The 20,402-nt window shown below is 47.5% G+C and overlaps 8 protein-coding genes across 8 annotated transcripts; 3 read left to right on the top strand and 5 right to left on the bottom strand.

The window, feature by feature from the left end:
- Positions 1–63: 63 nt before the first annotated feature.
- ASPWEDRAFT_108547 (uncharacterized protein) lies at positions 64–1,473 on the bottom strand (the record flags this gene model as incomplete). Its single annotated transcript, XM_040828002.1, has 5 exons — positions 64–379; positions 435–530; positions 589–968; positions 1,224–1,243; positions 1,290–1,473. The coding sequence occupies 5 exons, from the start codon at positions 1,471–1,473 to the stop codon at positions 64–66; spliced, it is 996 nt and encodes a 331-aa protein (XP_040690077.1).
- Positions 1,474–3,654: 2,181 nt separating this feature from the next.
- ASPWEDRAFT_37964 (uncharacterized protein) lies at positions 3,655–4,705 on the bottom strand. Its single transcript, XM_040834804.1, has 2 exons — positions 4,188–4,705; positions 3,655–4,126 (listed from the first exon to the last, which is right to left on the bottom strand). Exons 1-2 carry the CDS (start codon positions 4,486–4,488, stop codon positions 3,855–3,857), a joined length of 573 nt encoding a protein of 190 aa, XP_040690076.1. The 5' UTR covers positions 4,489–4,705; the 3' UTR covers positions 3,655–3,854.
- Positions 4,706–6,130: 1,425 nt separating this feature from the next.
- On the top strand, positions 6,131–7,732 carry ASPWEDRAFT_130022 (asparaginase). The gene is made up of 2 exons (XM_040829261.1): positions 6,131–6,197; positions 6,245–7,732. Exon 2 carries the CDS (start codon positions 6,514–6,516, stop codon positions 7,591–7,593), a length of 1,080 nt encoding a protein of 359 aa, XP_040690075.1. The 5' UTR covers positions 6,131–6,197; positions 6,245–6,513; the 3' UTR covers positions 7,594–7,732.
- Positions 7,733–7,772: 40 nt separating this feature from the next.
- On the bottom strand, positions 7,773–9,237 carry ASPWEDRAFT_169922 (questin oxidase family protein; the record flags this gene model as incomplete). The annotated part of the gene is made up of 4 exons (XM_040830541.1): positions 7,773–7,864; positions 7,911–8,321; positions 8,371–9,033; positions 9,084–9,237. The coding sequence occupies 4 exons, from the start codon at positions 9,235–9,237 to the stop codon at positions 7,773–7,775; spliced, it is 1,320 nt and encodes a 439-aa protein (XP_040690074.1).
- Positions 9,238–9,503: 266 nt separating this feature from the next.
- Positions 9,504–11,618, top strand: ASPWEDRAFT_66812 (uncharacterized protein; the record flags this gene model as incomplete). Its single annotated transcript, XM_040838863.1, has 2 exons — positions 9,504–9,535; positions 9,588–11,618. 2 exons carry the CDS (start codon positions 9,504–9,506, stop codon positions 11,521–11,523), a joined length of 1,968 nt encoding a protein of 655 aa, XP_040690073.1. The 3' UTR covers positions 11,524–11,618.
- Positions 11,619–12,176: 558 nt separating this feature from the next.
- Positions 12,177–13,081, top strand: ASPWEDRAFT_25875 (BTB/POZ domain-containing protein; the record flags this gene model as incomplete). The annotated part of the gene is made up of 2 exons (XM_040832783.1): positions 12,177–12,199; positions 12,250–13,081. The coding sequence occupies 2 exons, from the start codon at positions 12,177–12,179 to the stop codon at positions 13,079–13,081; spliced, it is 855 nt and encodes a 284-aa protein (XP_040690072.1).
- Positions 13,082–15,303: 2,222 nt separating this feature from the next.
- ASPWEDRAFT_169919 (xenobiotic compound monooxygenase, DszA family) lies at positions 15,304–16,935 on the bottom strand (the record flags this gene model as incomplete). Its single annotated transcript, XM_040830540.1, has 4 exons — positions 15,304–16,225; positions 16,286–16,533; positions 16,591–16,779; positions 16,834–16,935. The coding sequence occupies 4 exons, from the start codon at positions 16,933–16,935 to the stop codon at positions 15,304–15,306; spliced, it is 1,461 nt and encodes a 486-aa protein (XP_040690071.1).
- Positions 16,936–17,399: 464 nt separating this feature from the next.
- Positions 17,400–18,936, bottom strand: ASPWEDRAFT_169918 (putative MFS transporter Seo1; the record flags this gene model as incomplete). The annotated part of the gene is made up of 3 exons (XM_040830539.1): positions 17,400–18,394; positions 18,450–18,734; positions 18,780–18,936. The coding sequence occupies 3 exons, from the start codon at positions 18,934–18,936 to the stop codon at positions 17,400–17,402; spliced, it is 1,437 nt and encodes a 478-aa protein (XP_040690070.1).
- Positions 18,937–20,402: the final 1,466 nt, after the last annotated feature.

The following is a 20,402-nucleotide window of genomic DNA, read 5'->3' as shown; positions in this document are numbered from 1 at the left end:
CCAGTCCACAAACCCCTGTGGGATCATTGATAGACTTCCACGCAGTGGATGCATAACATATCGCTAAACTCTAGCCGAATCCCTATCATTCCCTGAGTGAACAGTCACGCTCGTTATGAACTTGGTATATTGCAAGTCCATATTGATAGTCCGACCGACGACCGTGGGATCTGAAGTCTGCCCGCTATTTCGGATCAGCTCAATGTCGTCATCGAACCAACTCCGTAATTCCTGGTCTGTGGGATTCTGTGTATTGCTTTGTGGCGTTCGTGTCAGACTGCCGGACTCAGTCTCACTGTCTGAGGGGAAGTGGTGCCGAAGGAAGATTCGGAAGGAGGGGAGGCAGTCGCAGATGATAATCAGAACGGTTTCTGCATTTCTACATTCAAGTTAGAAGGCCGCCAGCGCTTATTTGCAGGATGCGATAGACTCACGCCCAGAGAATCGGGGTAGCCATGTGGTAGGGGTGGTCTGATTGCCAGAGGAGATGGTGTACCGTAATGACGCGAAAGATGCTCGTGATGATCGTTCTGGCTGGTTAGTATCTTTCCATCTACAGTTATTGATCTACAGGTATAGAGCACTCACATGCAGCCCAGGAAGAACATCAGAACCACACCCACCTTATGCAAAGGCCGCATCTGCAAGTCCCAAACTAATGGTATTGGCGCAATGATCATGAGAAAGTCGGTAATCACATTAAACACGGAACTGGTCAGCAAGATCGTCAACCGATCGACGCAGTGTCCATCTGTGATGGTCGAGTCCCATGCCATCTGCAGTGGCCGGCAGCCGAAGATGTATAAGATAACCAGTACGACACTTGGGATGACGAGAATCACGCTGATGGAGTAGATGTACACTTTCCAGAAGACTCCCAGCGGGTCGAGACGGTAGTAGATGGTTAACAGACTGAGCTTTGCGACGCACACCATCGGGATGAAAATGGCGATGATAGCAAGAACGACCTGTTGTGTGTCAATTCCAATGATGGGTCGGATTCGAGGTGTTTTCCCACATCTGTAAATCTCGTCATCTCATTGTCGGAGAGGGTGATTTCGTGTTTTCCGATTCCTCCATCGCCGAAGCCATCTTTGTTTTATTAGCAGAGGCGCAGAAAGAATATGGATAGCAAGCTCACATAGAGTTAAAGACTGAAATGCCACTGCCAGAATCTACAGCAGGTCAGTAGGCATCCGCCAAGATAGCAGACCATGGCTCACCCATGCAGTAATCGTGAATACTACAAATGTTAACTCTATTCCACTGATACGAATGCTTAAACTTACTATTATGAAGGCCGGATTGTCTGGATATGCGCACGCTCGTATAAGTATATAGGGCCAACGAGAAGGTTCCGGTAGTCAGCCCGACGATTACCAATGCTTGATTGATTGCCTGGAAGGACGTATGAGAAAAGCCATCCCGAGAGTATAATCTGGCGAGTCCCTGCGTCGCCATATTCAGCGACATGCTTCGGCACCATTGGACGGCTCCCACGCGAGTTGAGAACAATCATGCAAGTAAGAAGAGAACATCGAGGCAAAAGCAAGAATTTTCATGAATGATTACTTAGTAGCTGACAATAATAGGAGAGGGCTGGATTTTCCACTCGATTTTCTTAGTGTGAGATGACTCGCCAGCCATCCGATCGTGGATATGCAGAAACCACCCCTGATTAACAATGATCACGTATCACCCATTCACACCCAACAGCCCAACCAAACAGCGAGCGCTGTTCTAACAGCCAAACTCTAATTAATTATCCAGCATAGCCATTGTAGCCTAACCTTATCTTTGCATCTCTAATTTGCCGAGATTTTCCCGCGATCGTCACCAAGATGTCAGAATTCGATCGTACTACTCGCACCGCTTAATCTATCTGAAGCTTGGCGATGGCGTTTTTTCTCATCCAGGCGTTTGTTCAGAGAACCGTCCGAAAAGTTCCTGGAGTGAAGAGGGCTGGGGTCACGAACCACCCTTGGTAGTTGGTAAGGTACTTTGGTCTGTAACCCCGGCGTGAGTTTATTCAACGTCAAATCTTCACCAACCCTGGATAGAAACGTTTCGAGCAGGGATAAATGACCGGTTGTGCGAGGCTATCAATCAGTGGCCAGGGCCTGAACGTTGATTGGTAGTCGCAAATTGTGCCGTTGTCTATCGTTTACTAGCTAGCTGGGGGTTGTGCCATAGCTTCCCCGGCCTAGGGCTTAGAAGCAGATCCCGAAACTCTCCTTTTCGTGGAAATGGCAAAGTTAAGTATGTGGGTACGAGATGAGTTAATCTTCTTTTCATGGCATGTTTATTCTTGCTGGCTGTATAGGCAGTATCGATGAAGAGAATTGCTGATAGATTGACCTGAATGTACCTACTTTTTGGGGTTTGGGGCAGGTCATTCACTATGCGTAATTTGTATGGAGTCTGGTTCAATCTACAACCCGTGCTGGTGGGTCGATGTCTTAGTTATCAATGGAAATTGTTTCCTGGGCGGTCTGACAGTGCAGCTTAGACGATTTTAAACTCGAGAGGAAAAAGATGACTACTTGCACGATGTGTTGGTTCTAGAAACGATGATGGCATATGTCGTAAACAAGACCTCTTCGATCCAGCCTCACAATTTGAATTAAACCCGTAGTTCTCATTTTTCAATGAACCTTGGCTGTCGATCAAGATCCTCAAACAGTAGACAAGAACGATGGTGCTTGCGAGCTTATATATGGGCCTGCGCACCATGGATCATTTTTCCGAGATAATTCCTGGAATATGAAACACCAACCCGGACCCGACTGCTGGACCCTGGAAATGGACGTTGTTCATTGTGTCAGTCAAACTGTCATTCCTGCATAATTGCGGCTAAACGTTTCCTACCCCTGATTCTGGCTTTTACCCCCTGGCTCACTATGCGGAACCGCATACCAAATAAATCTTAGCTTGGCGGTCGCATGGCATTCTGGTCATGTGTAAATTGCCAAATATGGCAGGTTGACACCCTACCGGACAACTTCCGTTGAAGCCCAGTGGCAACTTGGACATTTTGTCTCGACTATGGATATGATGCTTTGAATGTATCTATTTTACTGGGGATTTGAAATTGATAGGATGATCTGTTGAAGACTTCGTTAGTTAATTCCCGCACAGTGATTACCTTAGCAAGATTGCTCGCACTCCATGGCCCATGATCGGCCGGCCAATCCGATAGCGCCTTTGACCTATTTAACTGGCTAGTTTTGTATCCCCGGATTCAACCGCCCTCTGCCTAGCTGATATCTATAACCCGAAAAGAAGAACTGCCGATTGTAAATCGGTCGTAGTGGACTCACCGTCCTGAAGAACTAGTCTCAGGGGTTGCTAGAGGTCTCTGCTAAGGGAAAACTGACCATCTGCAGTGTGATATTTGCGGAGGAATGTGGGGGTAGGAGCCGAGCCGCTGCCCCGCGAACTGAATACTCATTGCCAACATATAATATGGCAAGGTTGCCCCTGGTTAGCTCGAGTCGACACAGCTCTGGCTGACGAAAGTTGAACTAGAGTGCGTGGGACACAGTCTATCCCGTAGAGGGTTTGGAGGGAAGAGGCCGTATAGTCCTAAATGTGTTATTTCTATTCTATCATAGACATAGGTGAGCTCATACTGCAAAGCACATTATAGGATGAGTTAAAATGTAAATAACTATGATGTTAGGCAGATATATTATGCAGAGTGCGAGGTAATATTTATCCGATCAAATGTATTTTTAGAGCAAAGTAAATCCATCCAAACATAAACATATTCTATACAGATACAATCCGATATATCCAAACTCCTCAATATTTCCCCTTTAGCATCAACCACCCAATCACCACACATCAGTAGCTTACTGAGGGGCGCCCTTAGGGCTGAAAGAAGGCGTAGGAGTAGGAGTGCTGTGAGGAACACTGATAGACGCGGAGGGAGTAACAGCCGCCTGCTGGACGAAATATCCAGGCAGGGCCTTACGGAGATGGAACTGGGCGATCGCGTGGTTGTTCGAGAGAATCACATCACCCTTGCTGACCTTCTGGTCTTTGAAGACCGTTTTGTCTTTGAAGAAGTAGAATGCGCTGCCGTCGCAGACGGGGACGTTGACTGCTGTTTCGTCGTCGGCGCCTGTGATTTGTGTTAGATGTATTGTTATATGGGTGGTGGGTGCATAGATGATGTAACTTACTGACGCATTCGCCTTTGTCGCCCTTGACGCCGAAAGGGCTGGACTCGCCGTTGCAGCCGAGTGCGTTGTAGAATCGGAAGCGGCACTGGCCTTCCTTGTTTTCCTCGACAAGAACTGTTGGTGGAATGGGTTTCGAGCTGGGCGTCGAGCTGGGGGTGGCGGCAGTGTTGGTCCAGTCGGCAGAGGCGGTTGCAGTGCCGGTGAAGTCGGTATAGGCAGCAGTGGTGGTGTCAGAGTGAGCTGGGGCGGCCAAAGCAACGCCGGAGAGGGCGGCAGCGAGGGCGAGGGACTTGTACTGCATTGTAAAGGTGTAGAAAATGATATTAGATAGTAGAGTAGATTATAGTAGAGATGATTGTAGACTGAGATTGACGATGGAGTTGATTTCGACGAAAAGTAGAAGCTATTTATCACAATGATCAGATAGATGGGGGCGGTGCTGAAGGATGGCGATCTGCAGCCCCAGACTCGACGAAACAGCACTGCCTGGGAGGATCGAAAATAGCCCTGAATAGCTGGGGATAGATCCTTCAAGTGCAGATCATCATTGATCCTTTTGTTTTTAACCTATGATAAACAGCTCTGGTTGATAGACGGTGGCGTTGCTTGGCAGGGTTACATCCGTTGTGAGTTGTGAGTGTTGCCCTGTCAGACGGGGCGATGTTTTAGCACATCCTTTATTCTATCTTTAGTCAGATTGAATTCTTAATTTTGGGTTATTTCTCGAGGCAGTCAAGATATCACAGTTAATGTGATATGTGATATGTGATCTATCATACAAAGAAATACAAACATGCCAGCTATAATAGTAACCGCCGCAAAATTAGATGTGATAGCTGACATTTATGTTATTCTATTAACCATAGTAAATATACCTCTATCCTGCGCTGTTTCGATGAGAGTTCATATTGCATTCAGTAAACCAGAATCATGCTGTTCGAGTGGTTGTGGAAGTTTCCCGTGCTGTAAGCATACTACGTAAGAGAATCCTTCGAATAATACCTCTCTGTTCCTGCCATAATGTATGTGCAGTGAATACAAGGATTTAACTGGCTCCGGGCTTTCCGAAATCTAGATCCCTTCCTATACCGCCACACTTCTATAAGGTATCCCCCTCCCACGGTGAATCTGTCTGCGTGCTTTCATCACATAGCTTGGTCGACAGATTATTCCAGGCCGTGCTGCTGAGGAGTATAGAATATTCACCGTTTCGAAGACCCTTGCTTTGCTGGTCGGACAAGTTACATACCTTGCTGAGTACATATTCGGAGTTAGGGATATAATCTGACATATTGTCGGGTGTATTTTCAAGCAGAATAAGCATGACCTCCTCTACTTGGCCACGAAGGGAGCGTAGATGGGTTAGACTCAAATTATTCGAAATGGCCCCAGGGTGACACTACAGCGCGACCTGTGCAGTTTATAAAGCCCATTACTAATAATGACTCTCCAGTTTCCCACTGTTAAGCTGGAGACCACAATTGGTATTTATGTCTATATGTAGCAATGACCACTAAAGAAGCTGGCGAAAAAAGTCCAGACATTGAAAAATATGCCAGTATCAAGCAGTTTGAAGCTTTAACACATTAGCTAACGAGATGCCCTACAATTTAGCAGTAATGAGCTTCAGTAGACTGTTGGTATCTGTGGCGTCTGTTTAATTGTTTTCATTGGCATTGTGGCTTGCATTGGAATGCTTATTGTAGCCTTGTGGGACGCGATGACTGGTAAAGTCTTTGGTGTGTTATCCCCCGCTTGCTCAGGCCTTATCTATAATGTGAAGCATGACTCAGTAAAAACTTCTGACTCATTTATTTATCGTTATTCGATAGTAGAAATGGCGTCATGTTAAATCTCGTAATCGATGTTGATATATATTATGGTTGAACATTTGACTGTAAACTTCATCCCCCTCATTATTTTATTGAAGCGTATCCTATAAAGGTTATTCTACAGCCCAGATCTTTATTCGTAAAGTGCACAGTATAGGCCGACTGTAATATCTTCTAGGTAATTACTGACTTTCTCTGGCTGTGATAGCATGCTCACCTACACAGTGCCATTTGACCTGTTTGACCTGTTTACACTGTTTGTCTCCACATTCCTTCTTAGGCTCAGTATCCGACCCATCACGCTTTACCCAATCGGGTGAACCGGTCCTTTACTTCCTGTGGCGCATTGCAAATTCAATCTATATATTCCTCTTTTCCCCAGAAAAACAACAGGGAGTTTCAATTAATATTGAGTATTTGTCTGATACAGCGGAACCAACAGCCCCAAGACCAGAAGAACTCCCCCGGGTCCATTATTGCGGATACTACATACAATGACCGTCAAAATCGAAACCACCGACGCCGTCGTCACCGACAGAGGGGGCATCGTGGAAAACCGACACCGTGTTCATGCAGCAGTTGTCGACTCGAATGGAAAATTGCTCTATGCAGTTGGCGATCCCACACGCATGACGCTGGCCCGATCTGCCGCGAAACCATTCCAGGCGCTAGCCATTCTTGAAACCGGGGGCTTCGACCAGTTCGGGCTCGACGATGCTGATTTGGCGCTGATGTGTGCGTCGCATAGTAGCGAGGATAGACATATTGCGCATGCCCACGCTATGCTCGGAAAAGTGGACGCGAAAGAAACAGACCTTCAATGCGGTGGGCATGCTGCGTTGTCGGAGGCTGCTAACCGGGTGTGGATTAAGAATGATTACACGCCTACCGCTATCTGCAATAATTGTTCCGGGAAGCACGCTGGGATGCTGGCTGGGGCGAGGGCACTGGGTGCTGAATTGGAGGATTATCACCTACCAGCCCATCCTCTCCAAGTGCATGTTCGACGCGTTGTTGAGGAGGTCTGTGAGCCCGATGCGAAGCTTGTACGATGGGGTCTTGATGGGTGTAATCTGCCTGCACCAGCTACTCCTCTATACACCTTGGGCAAAGCCTACGCTACCCTCGCAGCAGCAGCAGATGCAGTCGCAGCGGATCCTACCTGTGATCCCCAAACACAATCCCTGGGCCGGATATACGGAGCCATGGCACAATACCCCGAGCTCGTTGGCGGAGAGGGCCGATTTTGTACCGACCTTGCGACGGCATTCCAGGGAGAATTGATTGGAAAAGTCGGTGCGGACGGATGCTATGGCGTGGCGATCCGAGCGTCGCAGGAGACGAAACGGCTAGGAGGCGATGGTGCGTTGGGAATTGCTGTGAAGATTGAGGATGGGAATATGGATATTCTTTACGCAGCAGTGGCGGAGATTCTGGAGCAGCTGCAGATTGGAAGTCCAGAGATGCGGAATGCTCTTGATCATTTTCACTATCCTAAACTATGCAATACGGCTGGTGTGGTTACGGGGCACGTTTCTCATTCGTTTAAAGTGCGGTCTGCATTGGTTTTATAGAGGATGAGATAAGAATGAAGATTGATATTCATGGTTACTGTATATAGCCGGTTTCCATCGGTCATCCATAAATTTCGTTAGAACAGCAGAACTCGAACTTCATTTTCATACTTTTTGAAAATTCCAATTGACCAAGTATGGGCTGGAAATATGCTTGCTTTATACACTGATGATCATCCTTATTTCCTATCGCCAAATTTGGCCCACGCTTCCTCAAAACCGGCTCCCCGTACCCACATATCGCTGGGGATTTTCCCTGCCGCATCGATAGCTATAATGATGTTAGAATAGAAAATATCAAATTGTAAGAATCTTACCAATATTGCCAATCTTGAGCCACATATCGCCCGTCACGAGTAAACTCCTCTTTTCCGATTCACCCTCATAAGGCTGACACAGTTCCTCAGCAAGCGCCACTGCGCGGACGAACTTGGCGAGATGGCCATCATCAGTGCGGTGTGTATATGCCTTGGTAAAGACCTCAGGCCAGCCCATGTGAATTGGGTGACTGTTCACGTCATCTATCTGTGGCTGAGGCATATTGCGAGAAGCCCAGATGAGGAGATCCATTCGGCCTTTCATTTCGAGGAGGCGGACTTTATTTTGTGTGCATAGATAGGAAGTGTCCATGAAGGCTTTCAAGAGGAGGGAGAGATTCACGGCGTGGATGTAGAAGAAGTCGAGTTTTATTTGTTTTTTGGGGTTCTGGGCTGTTGCGGTCCAGTAGACTGGTTTGATTAGGCTGGATGTTGATGATAGCGGGTATGATAGACTTACTGGCTGTGTTGATCATCTCGGCCATTTTATCCTCAAGCTGATCTTCTGATACCGTCCACTGACTGCAGTGTTGGATAACCTCATCCCGAGCCCGCTTTAGAAGCCCCTCCTGGAATTTGTCACTATCCTCATAATGCACAGACGCAGCAACCTTTCGATCTGCCCGCATCCGATCCATAATTTGAACGAGGGTATTGTTTGAATACCGTCCTATTCCACCCGCAGCTTTCTCAGCAGGAGTGAAGAAATGACGACCTAGATAGTCTGCATGGACAGAGGCCTGAGCCAACGCTTGGGCGATGATAGCCGGCTGCTGGAACTCAACTCCAAAGCCTAGATGGATAATTGGATGAACAAGGCCAGCGAACATTCTCGACAGAAGGGATTCTGCAAGTTCATCGCCAGCAAAGAGATATTGGTTGAGTACGTCCGAAATGCCCTTGGCGTCGATCTCACGCTGAAAGAAGGCGAGGTAGTTCGCATAGTGTTCTTCCTGGTACATATGCTTCATGAACTCTGTTTTGTCTGTGAAGGACGCAATGACCTTTTCATCTCTGGGCATGCAAGGTCTCTGGCGTCTATCCTCCCGCTCGTATTGATCCTGGATGGTCTCGGGGGATGCACCGAGTGCGAAGATGGTGAGCATGAAATGCACGATGTGATCTGGTTAACATTAGTCTCGTTTCGGCCCAGTGGAGAATACTTAAACATACTATGAAACTCGATATCGTTCACGTAGACATGGTGGTTTTCCATATCATGTTGCAGGACTTCGCTGACCTTCCGGGCAGATGCCTGACTGAGGCCAGAAGTACCGAATACTCCGGCATTATCTGGGGTCAGCCAAATTTTAGTAGCAGTGGCCATATTGGGTGAGAAGATAGAAGGACGAAATATGAAGGGAAATGGATTGTTACATCGTCATACTTTTATATTTATCCAGCATTCAATAGCTTTTGCGAAACCCGAGCAGAATTCGAGTGATGGAGTGCATTATTTAGATGGGAATCCAACATGTTTAACTGATTTAGGCTTTCGCATCTCGGCTTTCGGGTTTCGCATTTGATTCGGGATGGAAACGTCAACTTCATCCCGACCGCCTCGCATTCACAACTGCAGTCAATCAATTCAATATGAGGTCTACGCTTGCTTGTCAATGGTGTCGGTAAGATCTTTTGCCCATAGAGATGCTACCAAATGCTAAAAAATACAATTAGAAACGCCAAAATCAAATGCCACCATGATGGCTCTCCTCCCTGTCGGTCTTGCCGGTTGAATCCAGGAAGAGATTGTGTCTTGAGTATTCCGAAATACCGGTCGAAACGGGGTCAAACTTCTCATAGGGTCAGGAGAGATCGGTTATCTAGAACGTCTGGGTCTTTGGAAGATGATGAGAATCAAGGGATGAGTATTGGCCAGTCTTCCAACGGTGATATTCGAAGGCGAGATGAAATCGACGACCCTTTGCCCGGGCTGGATAAAAAGCTCCTGGAACACGCATTCTATCTATTCGTTCGTCTCTTTCCAGAGTTCGGTTTCTTTCATCAGCCAACTTTTGTCAAAGGTTTGGATGATAAGAGTATCCCGACTTTACTGCTCTGTGGCATCTTGTCATTGAGTGCCCGGTTTATCCCCGAACTCGTTGCTCGCTATGGCAGTCCCGCAAAGGCATGCGAACACTTTGCCACCCATGCCCGCCAAAATATCATGGGCCATGTCACAGCAGCCATGGACATCCACACCGGCCAGACACTGCTCATGCTGAGTTTGTATGACTGGGGAAATGGCGATGGCTCGCGTGCGTGGATATACAACGGGATGGCCACGAGGATTGTGCACGGAGTCTACGCGCAGACAAAAGAATCTGCGAGAAGCAGTCCGTCCTCACTGAATAATTCCCGGGTTGAAGAAGCGTGCAGGACAGTATGGGCTTGTTTTCTGCTTGACACGATGATCGGCTGTGGGAAATGCCAAGCGTCTCAATTTTCAATGAGTACCAGTGGCACTCCCCTCCCCTTGGGCGAAGACCATTTTGCGTTTGGAGATGGTGAATCGTGTCAGCCTGTGTTTCTGGACATGTGGGATCTGGAGAATGATGACTACCAGGGTCTATCAACAGACAAGATGGGATGTGACCAAAGCCTTACTCTGATCATTCGAGGCTTCTACATCTGGCAAACTATTTCAGCTTGGGTTTCGACCGGCGGGAGAAGACGAGAGTTTCCTTCATCAAGAAAGCCTCCATGGCATGGCAGCTCATTTTGGTCTCGCAGCATGGCGGCGGTAGAGGATTGGCGTTCATCGCAGTCCCCTCAGTTGATATACTCTACCTCAAACGTGAATCTCTCAGTATACATCTCCCGCGGTGACGGTGAACGATTCGCTGTGATCAATCTCCTCTACTTCCTTAATCTGATCTTTCTGCATCGCGAATATATCCCGTTCATTCCACATTCGACCAATCGTCCCCAAGGGCCAATAGACCCTCCACTCTTAATGGAAGACGCTCCGCCTGGTTGGTGGGACCAAAGTGCGCAGGGCTTATTCACAGCTGTATCGAATATCATCCAGATTATGCAAGAGCTTGACCAGCGTGGCGTCCAATTCCAAACGCCATTTACCAGCTTCTGTGTCTTTAGCGCAGCGACAACCCTCGCATATGCAAACACATGGCCGCACATGGCGCCCGGCCTCGATGCTCAACATGCCTCAGATCTTTTCTCGTGGGCATCCGCGTGGTTAAACCGGGCGTGCAAAATCTGGAAAGTCTCGAATGGCTGGTATAGAACCATGTTCACTCTCCGCAAGCTGTATACACAGTCCAAGGTGAATCCGGCTGAACTTGTCGATGTGGGGGGCAATATGTTACCTCGTCTGGCAGATAACATCCAGCGACTGGCAGGGTCTGAGACTCTGGAAGTAGGTGATATTCCGACTGCGAATATCCTCTTACTGCTTCAGAGACAGCAGGAGCAAAAGGAGAACAGACCAACTTCACCTGTCGAAGCCGAAGAGAACGATCCCCTCGGGGAAATGATGCTTCTACCCTCGGACTTTATGCCCGACCAGGACTTGTTTGCTAGTATTCTTTCAGATCCATCTGGGGATCGCATTCGTCCTTTTTTCGACGCTACACTGTTTGCTCCACAGTGATGCTGGCCAAATGGAATGTTCCTTTTGAATCTCCATGGCGTGTCTGTGATGCCAAGTTGGTAGCTTCGCGCCTAAGCCGCACCGCCGATGTCGACCTTCCAATGGTGTCCGATTGCTGTTCGACTCCGGGGGGGGGGGGGGGGGGGGGGGCATTTCAAGAGATAAATATCAAGCATACTGTCTACTTTTCAGCAGTAAACATTTTATTCAATTGCACAACATCAACTATTCAAAATGCAGTTTGGTTCTTTCCTCCTCGCTGCCACCCTCACCGCAGCCGCCAATGGGGACTCTAAACATCATCAAACAAGGAAAGGATTGTGACCTCGATGTAATCGACGTGAATGGGCTTTGCTGGAGTGTACAGTGGCTGGAACTATACATGATGATGCTATTGGGAGGATAATAATAGAGAAAACCAATTTGTATATATTCTCTGATGAAAAGTGCTGATATGCCAAAAGCAGACGCGTACCCACGCGACTTGTATATAGCACTCGCGTTCGAACAAACAACCCAAGACGTACGCGTAGAGTACCTCGAGCAGGACTTGAATTCTTTTCCTCCCAGCATCCTTTTCAAAAACAGGTTCCCACTTTCTTGGTCAATACGCATCCTAGGTCGTATGGGTATTGTGACGGAGCGAGCCTGGCATGTCTAGGTCTCTTGGGAAAAGGTGTGCTCCTGATTTTCTTCTATCAAGATAGTATACTGACTGTACAAAAGTGTTCTGAGTGGTGGATTTGCGCGTCTCACCGTGGGCAAGGATGAGGTCCCATTCGACGTCCATCTGGAGTTACTGCGCGACTGCTCCCCCTACTTCGAGGATCTGTTCAAACATCGTGGCGCCGAAGATATCACTGAGCAGCCAGTTTCCTTTCCCGACGATGATCCCGATCTCTTCGCCCAGGCCATAAGCTGGATGTATCGCGGGAGCCTTGCTGCCGAGTCGGATTATGGTGTTACCAAACTCTTTTTATTGCGACTTTGGGTTCTCGCGGGCAAATTACAGATGGCAGGGCTACAGAACAAGGTGATGTCGGTTTTCAAAATAAAGCTGGACAGAGCTCCACACATAATCATGGGCACTGCCTCGATCGATTATGTCTACGCCCATACCCTGCCGGACTCACCACTGCGTCGATTGGCAGTAGATGAGTGGGCGAGAAACGTGAAGAGGGAATTGTTCTTGTTTAGAAAAGAGAAATTTCCACGTGCTTTTGTCGAGGACCTGTGCTGTGCTTTGATTGCGAAAACGGAAAATACTGAGAGGACGCAAGATGAGCAGATTGGCTTCGAACAGCGCTATTTCGTACATCCCACCCCTTCGACGGACAAAGATGGCGATGCGCTTCCACCGAGCGCGAGAGAGAGCTCTGAACTTGTCACACGCGCCACTTCCGCCCAGATGGAGAGCAGGAGAGTCTTGAGTCCTGTACCTCGCGTCAGCATGTCTTCCCTTTCTAGCTGCCGGGCCCCATCGCAGATTTCTCCGACGGACGCCGATTCGCAATTGGAAGGCCCGGAGAAAAAGAAGGTGAAAATTGAATCAGCCTGATACATCTGAGCTCTCTTGTCTATCAAGGTATGAAGGCGATCTCTAAGAATACTCATCGACGCTGCTTTCTAACACTCGTGTCTTTGATTCAATGATTTATAGAATGAAACACTCGATTTATTGATCTCTTGTTCCAACATCCACCTACCGGGCAAGGAAACGTAGATAGTGCGTATGATTGTGAATTTCCCGTCCATTCAATATAGAATGCTTCTCTTTCTTCAGAGCAAAGGATTCGTACCAGTTTTCTTTGAGATGCACACACCCTGACAGAAAAGGGCTGTATTATTCCGATATGGTGAGTTGTCTCGGCTTTGTAGTCTATAAAACGTACAAAGAGCGCTTCCTGAATGCCAACATTGTAGAACAAAGGGCCATTGTATCTCGGTTCCTTGGCTTGATGAAGAACGCGAAGTTGACTTTTTGTTCGATGGTATCAGACAATAAAACCGCATTGTATATATAACAAAGCAGTGCCCATCGCTCTTTTATCCGTGTTTCGCATGTCAACAACATGCCTCTGAATCAATTGTTTCATTCTGCCAGCCAGGAACAAAGACTCTTTTGGACATGAAAATGTCGATGATTCTTTGATACGCCATTGCAGTCATCCTTTATCCTATCGAACATAAATACCACCTGGATATCCTGCCAAAAATCAATAGCCATGGATCAACTACAGTTTTACGAGTATCTGGTATCAACCCAAGATCAGTTCCCCCGACCTCTGTATTCACAAAACACCAACAACAGCAACAACAACGAACCAAGCAGAATGCCAGCCCAAAAGTCCTGGTGGATTCTCATCAGCTACAACAAAGCTGCCCCGACCTCCTACGAAGCCATCGCCAACTGGACCGCCATGAAGCAAGTTCTCGACAGAGGTGTGGCCGCTTTGCTCGATGGTGAAATCGCCATCTACCCGAACGAAGTTGACGCTGTGCCTGGCAAGCAATTGATGGAAGTCAAGACGGAGGGCATTCCTGACTCGGAGGAGGACATCATCAAGGCTGCGGCGAATCTGGCACAGCAGACGCTCAATCAACTCATGACGGGCAGCCCGACTGGTACTTTGCCGTATGTTAAGCCTGCGTTGCAGTTTCGATAGGTTACTGACTGGATAGGATTTTGATGTTTACTTGCGAGTGAGGGAGAAATATGGAGTTTCGTTCGAGGTGAGTGTGCTTTGTTTCTCGACCGACGCCAAATTGGATCGCATTGACGAGAATATATCGACCAGCGAGAACATGGGTCGTCGATATATAGCGAAAAGATCTCCGTGGGTGCATTGCATTTGGACTTATCGAGGTATGCTTTTTTATATTGGCGCAACGTGGAGGATTCGGGATAGGAGAATAAGAGTGCATCGAATTGAATTAGTATCTGAATTTTGATCTTCTGTAGATGACTTCTACCAAGTAAAGAATCACAGTATGCCCACTCCATTGATCAATCACTCGTCTGATGAATGGTTATCCCAGTGAATCTATTTACATTCATCTGGTGGTGCCTTCCTCACGAATATAAATACGGTCTCGTCCTTTTTGTGTCCGCCCCTTCCCTCCCGGCTATACGACGTTCGAAGGTCTTGCGCCGCCCTGCTCTCGTGGCCTTCGCTCGACAAAATATATCTCCTCCTTTGAACACCACTTCAAAAGCCCTTTGGTTGATACAATTTTGATTATACCACCATGTCCAATCTTTAGCTTTGACTTACCGGTGATCAACCATTTATCAGCGTCTGCATTTCCCGGACCCCCCTGCCAACGACTTGGATGGGCGCATCCCATACGGGATGGCCTTGGGGGTGTACATGATCATTTTGATCACATTCTGTCTGGCATTTTGGTTCTGCTCCTGGATAAAGTACATGTGTGTATAGCTGTTCGTTCTCACTGTGTGAAAATAGCTGATTCCCATGGCACCTGTTTTAGATATTCAACAACGGCCACCGAGCACATACCGGTTCTTGAAGATGGCGGGAAATATATGACCACGTACAACCAAGACGCTAGTTTTCCACCCATTATACTCATATCCATACCATTACTAACAGATAGATTGTAAGGTATGGAAGCTTCGCGTAGTTTGGCAGATTTAATAACATGGTGGCTGGGATGGCAATGAGAGATGTTCCTATGGAGTGGTATACAGGATTTAGGACGACTTGTAGATGCAGTTCGTTAATGTATGTGTCACTTCTATGTAATAGCTGTATAACATTACTCGCTCTTGGCCTCCTCTTCAACATACGGTTCGTCTTCTTGATAGACATCATACTTGTACTTGCTTCCAGTATGATCATCTCTCAACCCCTTCTGTCCCTTTCCAAACACCTTTTCTCTCGCCGTCAGCTGTTCCTCTGACAACTCGGGATAAATACCTCGCCTCCTCAACTCGGGAATAAGTAGATCAACAACCTCTTCAAACGTCCCAGGCGTAGTAACGTGTCCGATATTAAACCCATCCAAATCAGCCTCCTTCACCCATCTTTCCAATTCATCGGCGACGGTTGTAGGGCTACCGATAGCGACAGGACCAAGTCCACCGATAGCAGCACGCTGCGCGACAATTCGTGGTGTCCATCGTGGAATTTCCTTACTCGTCGTCGTGAACGAGTTCAGGATACTAGTCACCTTATGCGTCTCCACTGAATCAGCAGCAGTGATATCCTGGTCGAGCGGAATCTTGGAAATATCTATCCCCGTCCATCCACTGAAAAGCACCAATCCACCAATCACAGAAGCATACTTCTTCACCTCCTCATACTTCTCATACGCCTCTTCATCCGTCCGTCCCACGATCGGCGTAAACGTAGCAAAGAACTTGATGCTCTGCGGATCCCTTCCCTTTTCCGCCGCCAGTTTACGGATATTATCGATGCGTGGTCTGAGCACGGAAGGCGAGTGCGAGGAGACGAAGATCGCCTCGGCGTGGTTCGAGGCGAATTCTGATCCCGCGGGCGATGTACCGGCCTGAAAGAGGAAGGGCGTACGCTGCGGCGAGGGATCAACGATGTGTCGCGTGTTCAGGGAGAAGTATTTCCCCTTGTGGTTGATCTGGCGGACCTTGTCTGGGTCGATGTAGGAGTCTTCGTCGGGGTTGGGGGAGACGGCGTCGTTGGACCAGGAGCCTTCCCAGAGTCTGATAATTGATAGTTAGCATACCTAGATGCGTATTGTATATTATAAGCAGTGGACATACTTGTATAGAACGCGCAGGTATTCATCAGCCTGTCGATATCGCTCATCATGTTCAATAGGTGTATCCAGACCAATTGCCTTGAACGCAGCCTTCTTCCACGATGTCACGATATTCCACCCAATCCGCCCATTGGTGAGATGATCGAGTGTCGAGAAACGTTTCGCAAGAAGGAAAGGCGGCTCAAACGACGTAGACGAAGTGATTCCGAAGGCAAGATTCTTCGTCACGGCTGCCATTGCTGAGATGGGCTATTCCCACCATTAGCATCATAGATACACCGGTCAATAGATGGATGCAGGACATACAATTGTAGGATCCGTAACCGGCCACTGTGCAGCGCGCCGAATACATTCGTCCAGCTTCCCCTCGTAGGTGTCATATCCGCCATAAGTATCAGCCAGGAAGAGGGCATTGATGCCACCTCGTTCGAGGAGTTTGGCTAGTTCGATCCAGTATTCCAGTGTGCGCTTTGTGGCGGATTTGTCGGCGGGGTTCTACAGTCGTCAGTATCAGGAATAAAATGTAGATATTGGGATGTATGAGTATACCTTCCACTGTCCAGGCGATAAATGCCCAACAGTTGACATGTCAAACGCATTCAGCAGGATTTGCTTCTTGGGAGCATCTTCGGTTGGTCCTGTGCTGCCCATTTTGATGATTTGTTCTATACAGTTTGGATAATGTTTATTTTTTCTTGGACACACTTGTCCGTCTTATAGATAGTGTACCCCGCACGATATCAGTCTCGCCATTGAATAGCTCCCTCGCGTGATGATTGTAAACCACTGACGAGAAACAGGGATACTAAGGCGTCATATTCCCTAGAAAGTAGCGATTGGGATGTCTCATACTCGGGATATTTTGAACGTTTTGGATATTTTCCGGAGTGTCTAACTAAACAATTACGAGATCGAGCCATGGTTGAGATTCTGCAATGCAATGCAGATGTCATGCATGTATTGTGTTTCTTTTGTTATCGTTAAAGTGCCGGCATCACGCAATCTTGGATGGAGTGGTGAAATACGGCAGTTGCCCCTCATTATTTCATATTTTTCTTTCAACGATAAATATTTAATTATATTTCACAGTAAATCAAATCGAGTAATATAGACAACTACATCCTATTCTGATCCTTCCCATAAACCTGCACCGTCTGTCGAGACTCCTCCACATCACTCGACCCATACCCTTCTTCCTTCGTCTTCTCCCTCTTGAGTAAATACCGTATAACATGCGCCATCACAATCAAACAAACCGCACTCGCCAATGTAAACGAATACCCCTTTGTATATCTCGGCGCCTCCACAGTCGGGAAAACAAGTAGCGGCGTCCACACCGTCGTCGACTGCGCGATTGTATTCGTAAACACCAGTGCCAACGATCTTTCTGTCGCGGATGATCGCATTTCGCTATTTATCCACCCGTACAGAACACTCGACATGGCGACAGATGAGTAGGTCGTTGCGAATGCGAACCACAGGGCGGATTCAGGCACGTTCCAGACGACGAGGATGATGAGACCGATTATGTTCCACGTGTGAGAGATGGTGATCGCCCATGCTGGACCCAGGATGAGGTCGGATGCGAAGCAGATGAGCAGCGTGTAGAAGATTCCCAGCGCGGGGGAGATGGCAGAGAGTTCGTTGAGTCTGCTGGTGGAGAAGCGCTTGAGGCTTTTCAGCCAGAGGAGATAGCCTCCGACGTTCGTGTTGAGACAGCCATTCCAGAAGAAGATGTCAAGCAGTAGAAAGGCCCAGAATTTCCAGCTTTTCAGGATGTTTGTGAACGAGCGCAGACTGAAGCCCTCGTCGATGCCGTGGCCGGCGCGTTTGAGTCGATCTTGCGCTATCGCGACATCCTTATCCTTGAGCACGAATTTATTCGGTTTATCGGGCGTGCCGGGGAGAATAAAGTAGCCCAATATACCGACTGGAATGGTGATGATCGCACAGATGATGTACATCCATCGCCAACCGGCTAGTCCATGCACGCCATCCAGACGCGCTGATGCGCCTGCTTGAATGAGACTAGCTGTCAATGTGCCCAGTGTGAGGCCAACGTAGAAACAGCCTCCGCGACGGGCGATCTCGTCCCCGCGATACCAGGCGCCTATCCATACAGTTAGTTTCTATATATGCTGCAGTATAGATATGGATAGACATACCAAAGATATAATGCATCCCCGGAAAAAAAGCCGCCTCAAACCAACCCACTAGAAATCGATACGCAGCGAGTTCGGCGTACGACGTCGCTCTGAATTGCAGCAGTGTGAAAACACCCCACGCGATGTCCAGAAATGGAATTACCCATGAGATCGGCAGTTTGGTGAATAAATATACGAATGGGAGTTGGCCGACCACTGCGCCGACGGTGTACATGGTTTGCAGCTGGACGAGTTCATTTCCGTGGAGGTTGAGGTCTTCTTTTACGCCAGAGACGTAGGCATTGTCTGGATTGTTAGTATTGAACATGGGATAAATGATGGAGTACGTACTGATGTTTGCTTGATCAATGTATTTCACCCAGTAGGAAAGAAACGCATAAGGAACGATGAGCAGGTCGAGTTTGAGGATCAGCCATCGTTCGTCTTGAGTATCTTGGTCGGAAAACCACTGGATGTGATACCACTTTTTACGCTGGACGGTCGCCATTTTCTGTATTGGTGATAAAATATTAAGTAGATTCGATGTTTATATAAATATACTGGGATAGCCTGAAACATGAAGATGCCACTGCACGCGATGGTTGCGTGACAGATAAAGCGAGGCCAGAGCATCAACTCCACCGATCTTACCAGATCAAGCATTTACCACGAGTTGACATTCAAGATATGACAGGATGATAATATGATAAACTTGTGCTGTCAGTGCGGCCAAGAATCATGTCAGGAGGGGAAGGTAAGACGTGCTCAACTAGTCGCATTGGAGAACACGAATTATGCAACAACCTTTCTTGCCGTACAGCAAAGTTTTTATGAAGGTATATGGATGGCATCTGTCAATTTCTTGTGTGTATTTCATTGGGTAATTAGTGATTTCAACACTTGCGATTTATATTGTGGCATTTTTCACAACGACCAATCAACATCTTATGCACTCCGACCCGATTCGAAATTCCCAACATCGTTCTCTGGATTTCTAGTCTTCTTGATGCTACCCACAATTTTTCTACCAATATTTTCACATAATATATTATACTTCTTCAACAACCACCTCCATCTATCTTCCCGGGTCTTTTCACAAACCCTACCCACCATATCGAAGATTGCGTATTCCAAAGGAAAGTGGCGAGGTCCAGCATTGTAAAGCCAATCCTGCGGGTCAAGAGTTTATCGCCGTAATATGCTGGCTGTACCGCAAAGACAATGACTGCGCAGACGACCATCTTCCAGATCATACTTGATGTGGGCGGCGCTTCCTTGATAAATGAGACAGTGGCGAACTCACTGTAAGAAAGATAACATTCATATAGGTAAAATACTGGATGTCAATGCTTTGTTGTGGGCTGATTGCATTCATTTCCAGTCCCAGCTGATTCGATATACGGTCTCGGTGGGAGTTGAAGGCTTCAGTGAGGCGGGTGACTTCGGCCTTGCACTCAATGATGTCGTGTTCGGCCTTTGCCTGGAATACGAACATTCTGTTGATGATGTCGCGGTATTTATCTCGTCGTTGCTGGTCCACTGGGGCTGTTCGGTCTGACGGTCTTGTTCTCGAGAATTCGAGTCCTGGTTAATGTGTGGGGGTCTTTGTTGAACCTTCCCGTATGACCTTGGTGATCTCCGGAGTACTGCTATCTATCTTGCACAAGATCGTATGAAGCAAAACCGGTTTGAGAAACTTTCTTTGCTGCTACACAAAGCGGCATGTTTCGGGAATATTCAGCCACTTTGTAAGTTGCGAATTTGTGATGTGGTCTGTACTTCGACTCTTGCCTCTTGCACTGTCACTGACCTGTGTGGCTGTCTTGCATCAGTCCAATCCCATCCTAGATATATCCGCCGGGCATTTAGAGATGTTACGATTCTCCTTCTGGGGATGGGTACTTTTCATCTGTGGAATTTATCCAAGTTTATTTGATAAAGAATGATACCATATCTTCTCCAGACTACACACTG

The sequence above is a fragment of the Aspergillus wentii genome (assembly GCF_001890725.1).
Source record: "Aspergillus wentii DTO 134E9 unplaced genomic scaffold ASPWEscaffold_3, whole genome shotgun sequence".
Classification (NCBI taxonomy): domain Eukaryota; kingdom Fungi; phylum Ascomycota; class Eurotiomycetes; order Eurotiales; family Aspergillaceae; genus Aspergillus; species Aspergillus wentii.
The sequence above is the reverse complement of the archived record's forward strand: the minus strand, read 5'-3'. Positions and strand labels throughout refer to the sequence as shown.

Bases quoted from the DNA above. Each gene is read 5' to 3' on its own strand.
- ASPWEDRAFT_37964 (XM_040834804.1), bottom strand. From the start codon at position 4,488: ATGCAGTACAAGTCCCTCGCCCTCGCTGCCGCCCTCTCCGGCGTTGCT. The intron at 4,127-4,187 runs GTAAGTTACATC...CACAAATCACAG, and splicing joins CGACAAAGGCGAATGCGTCA to GCGCCGACGACGAAACAGCA.
- ASPWEDRAFT_130022 (XM_040829261.1), top strand. From the start codon at position 6,514: ATGACCGTCAAAATCGAAACCACCGACGCCGTCGTCACCGACAGAGGG.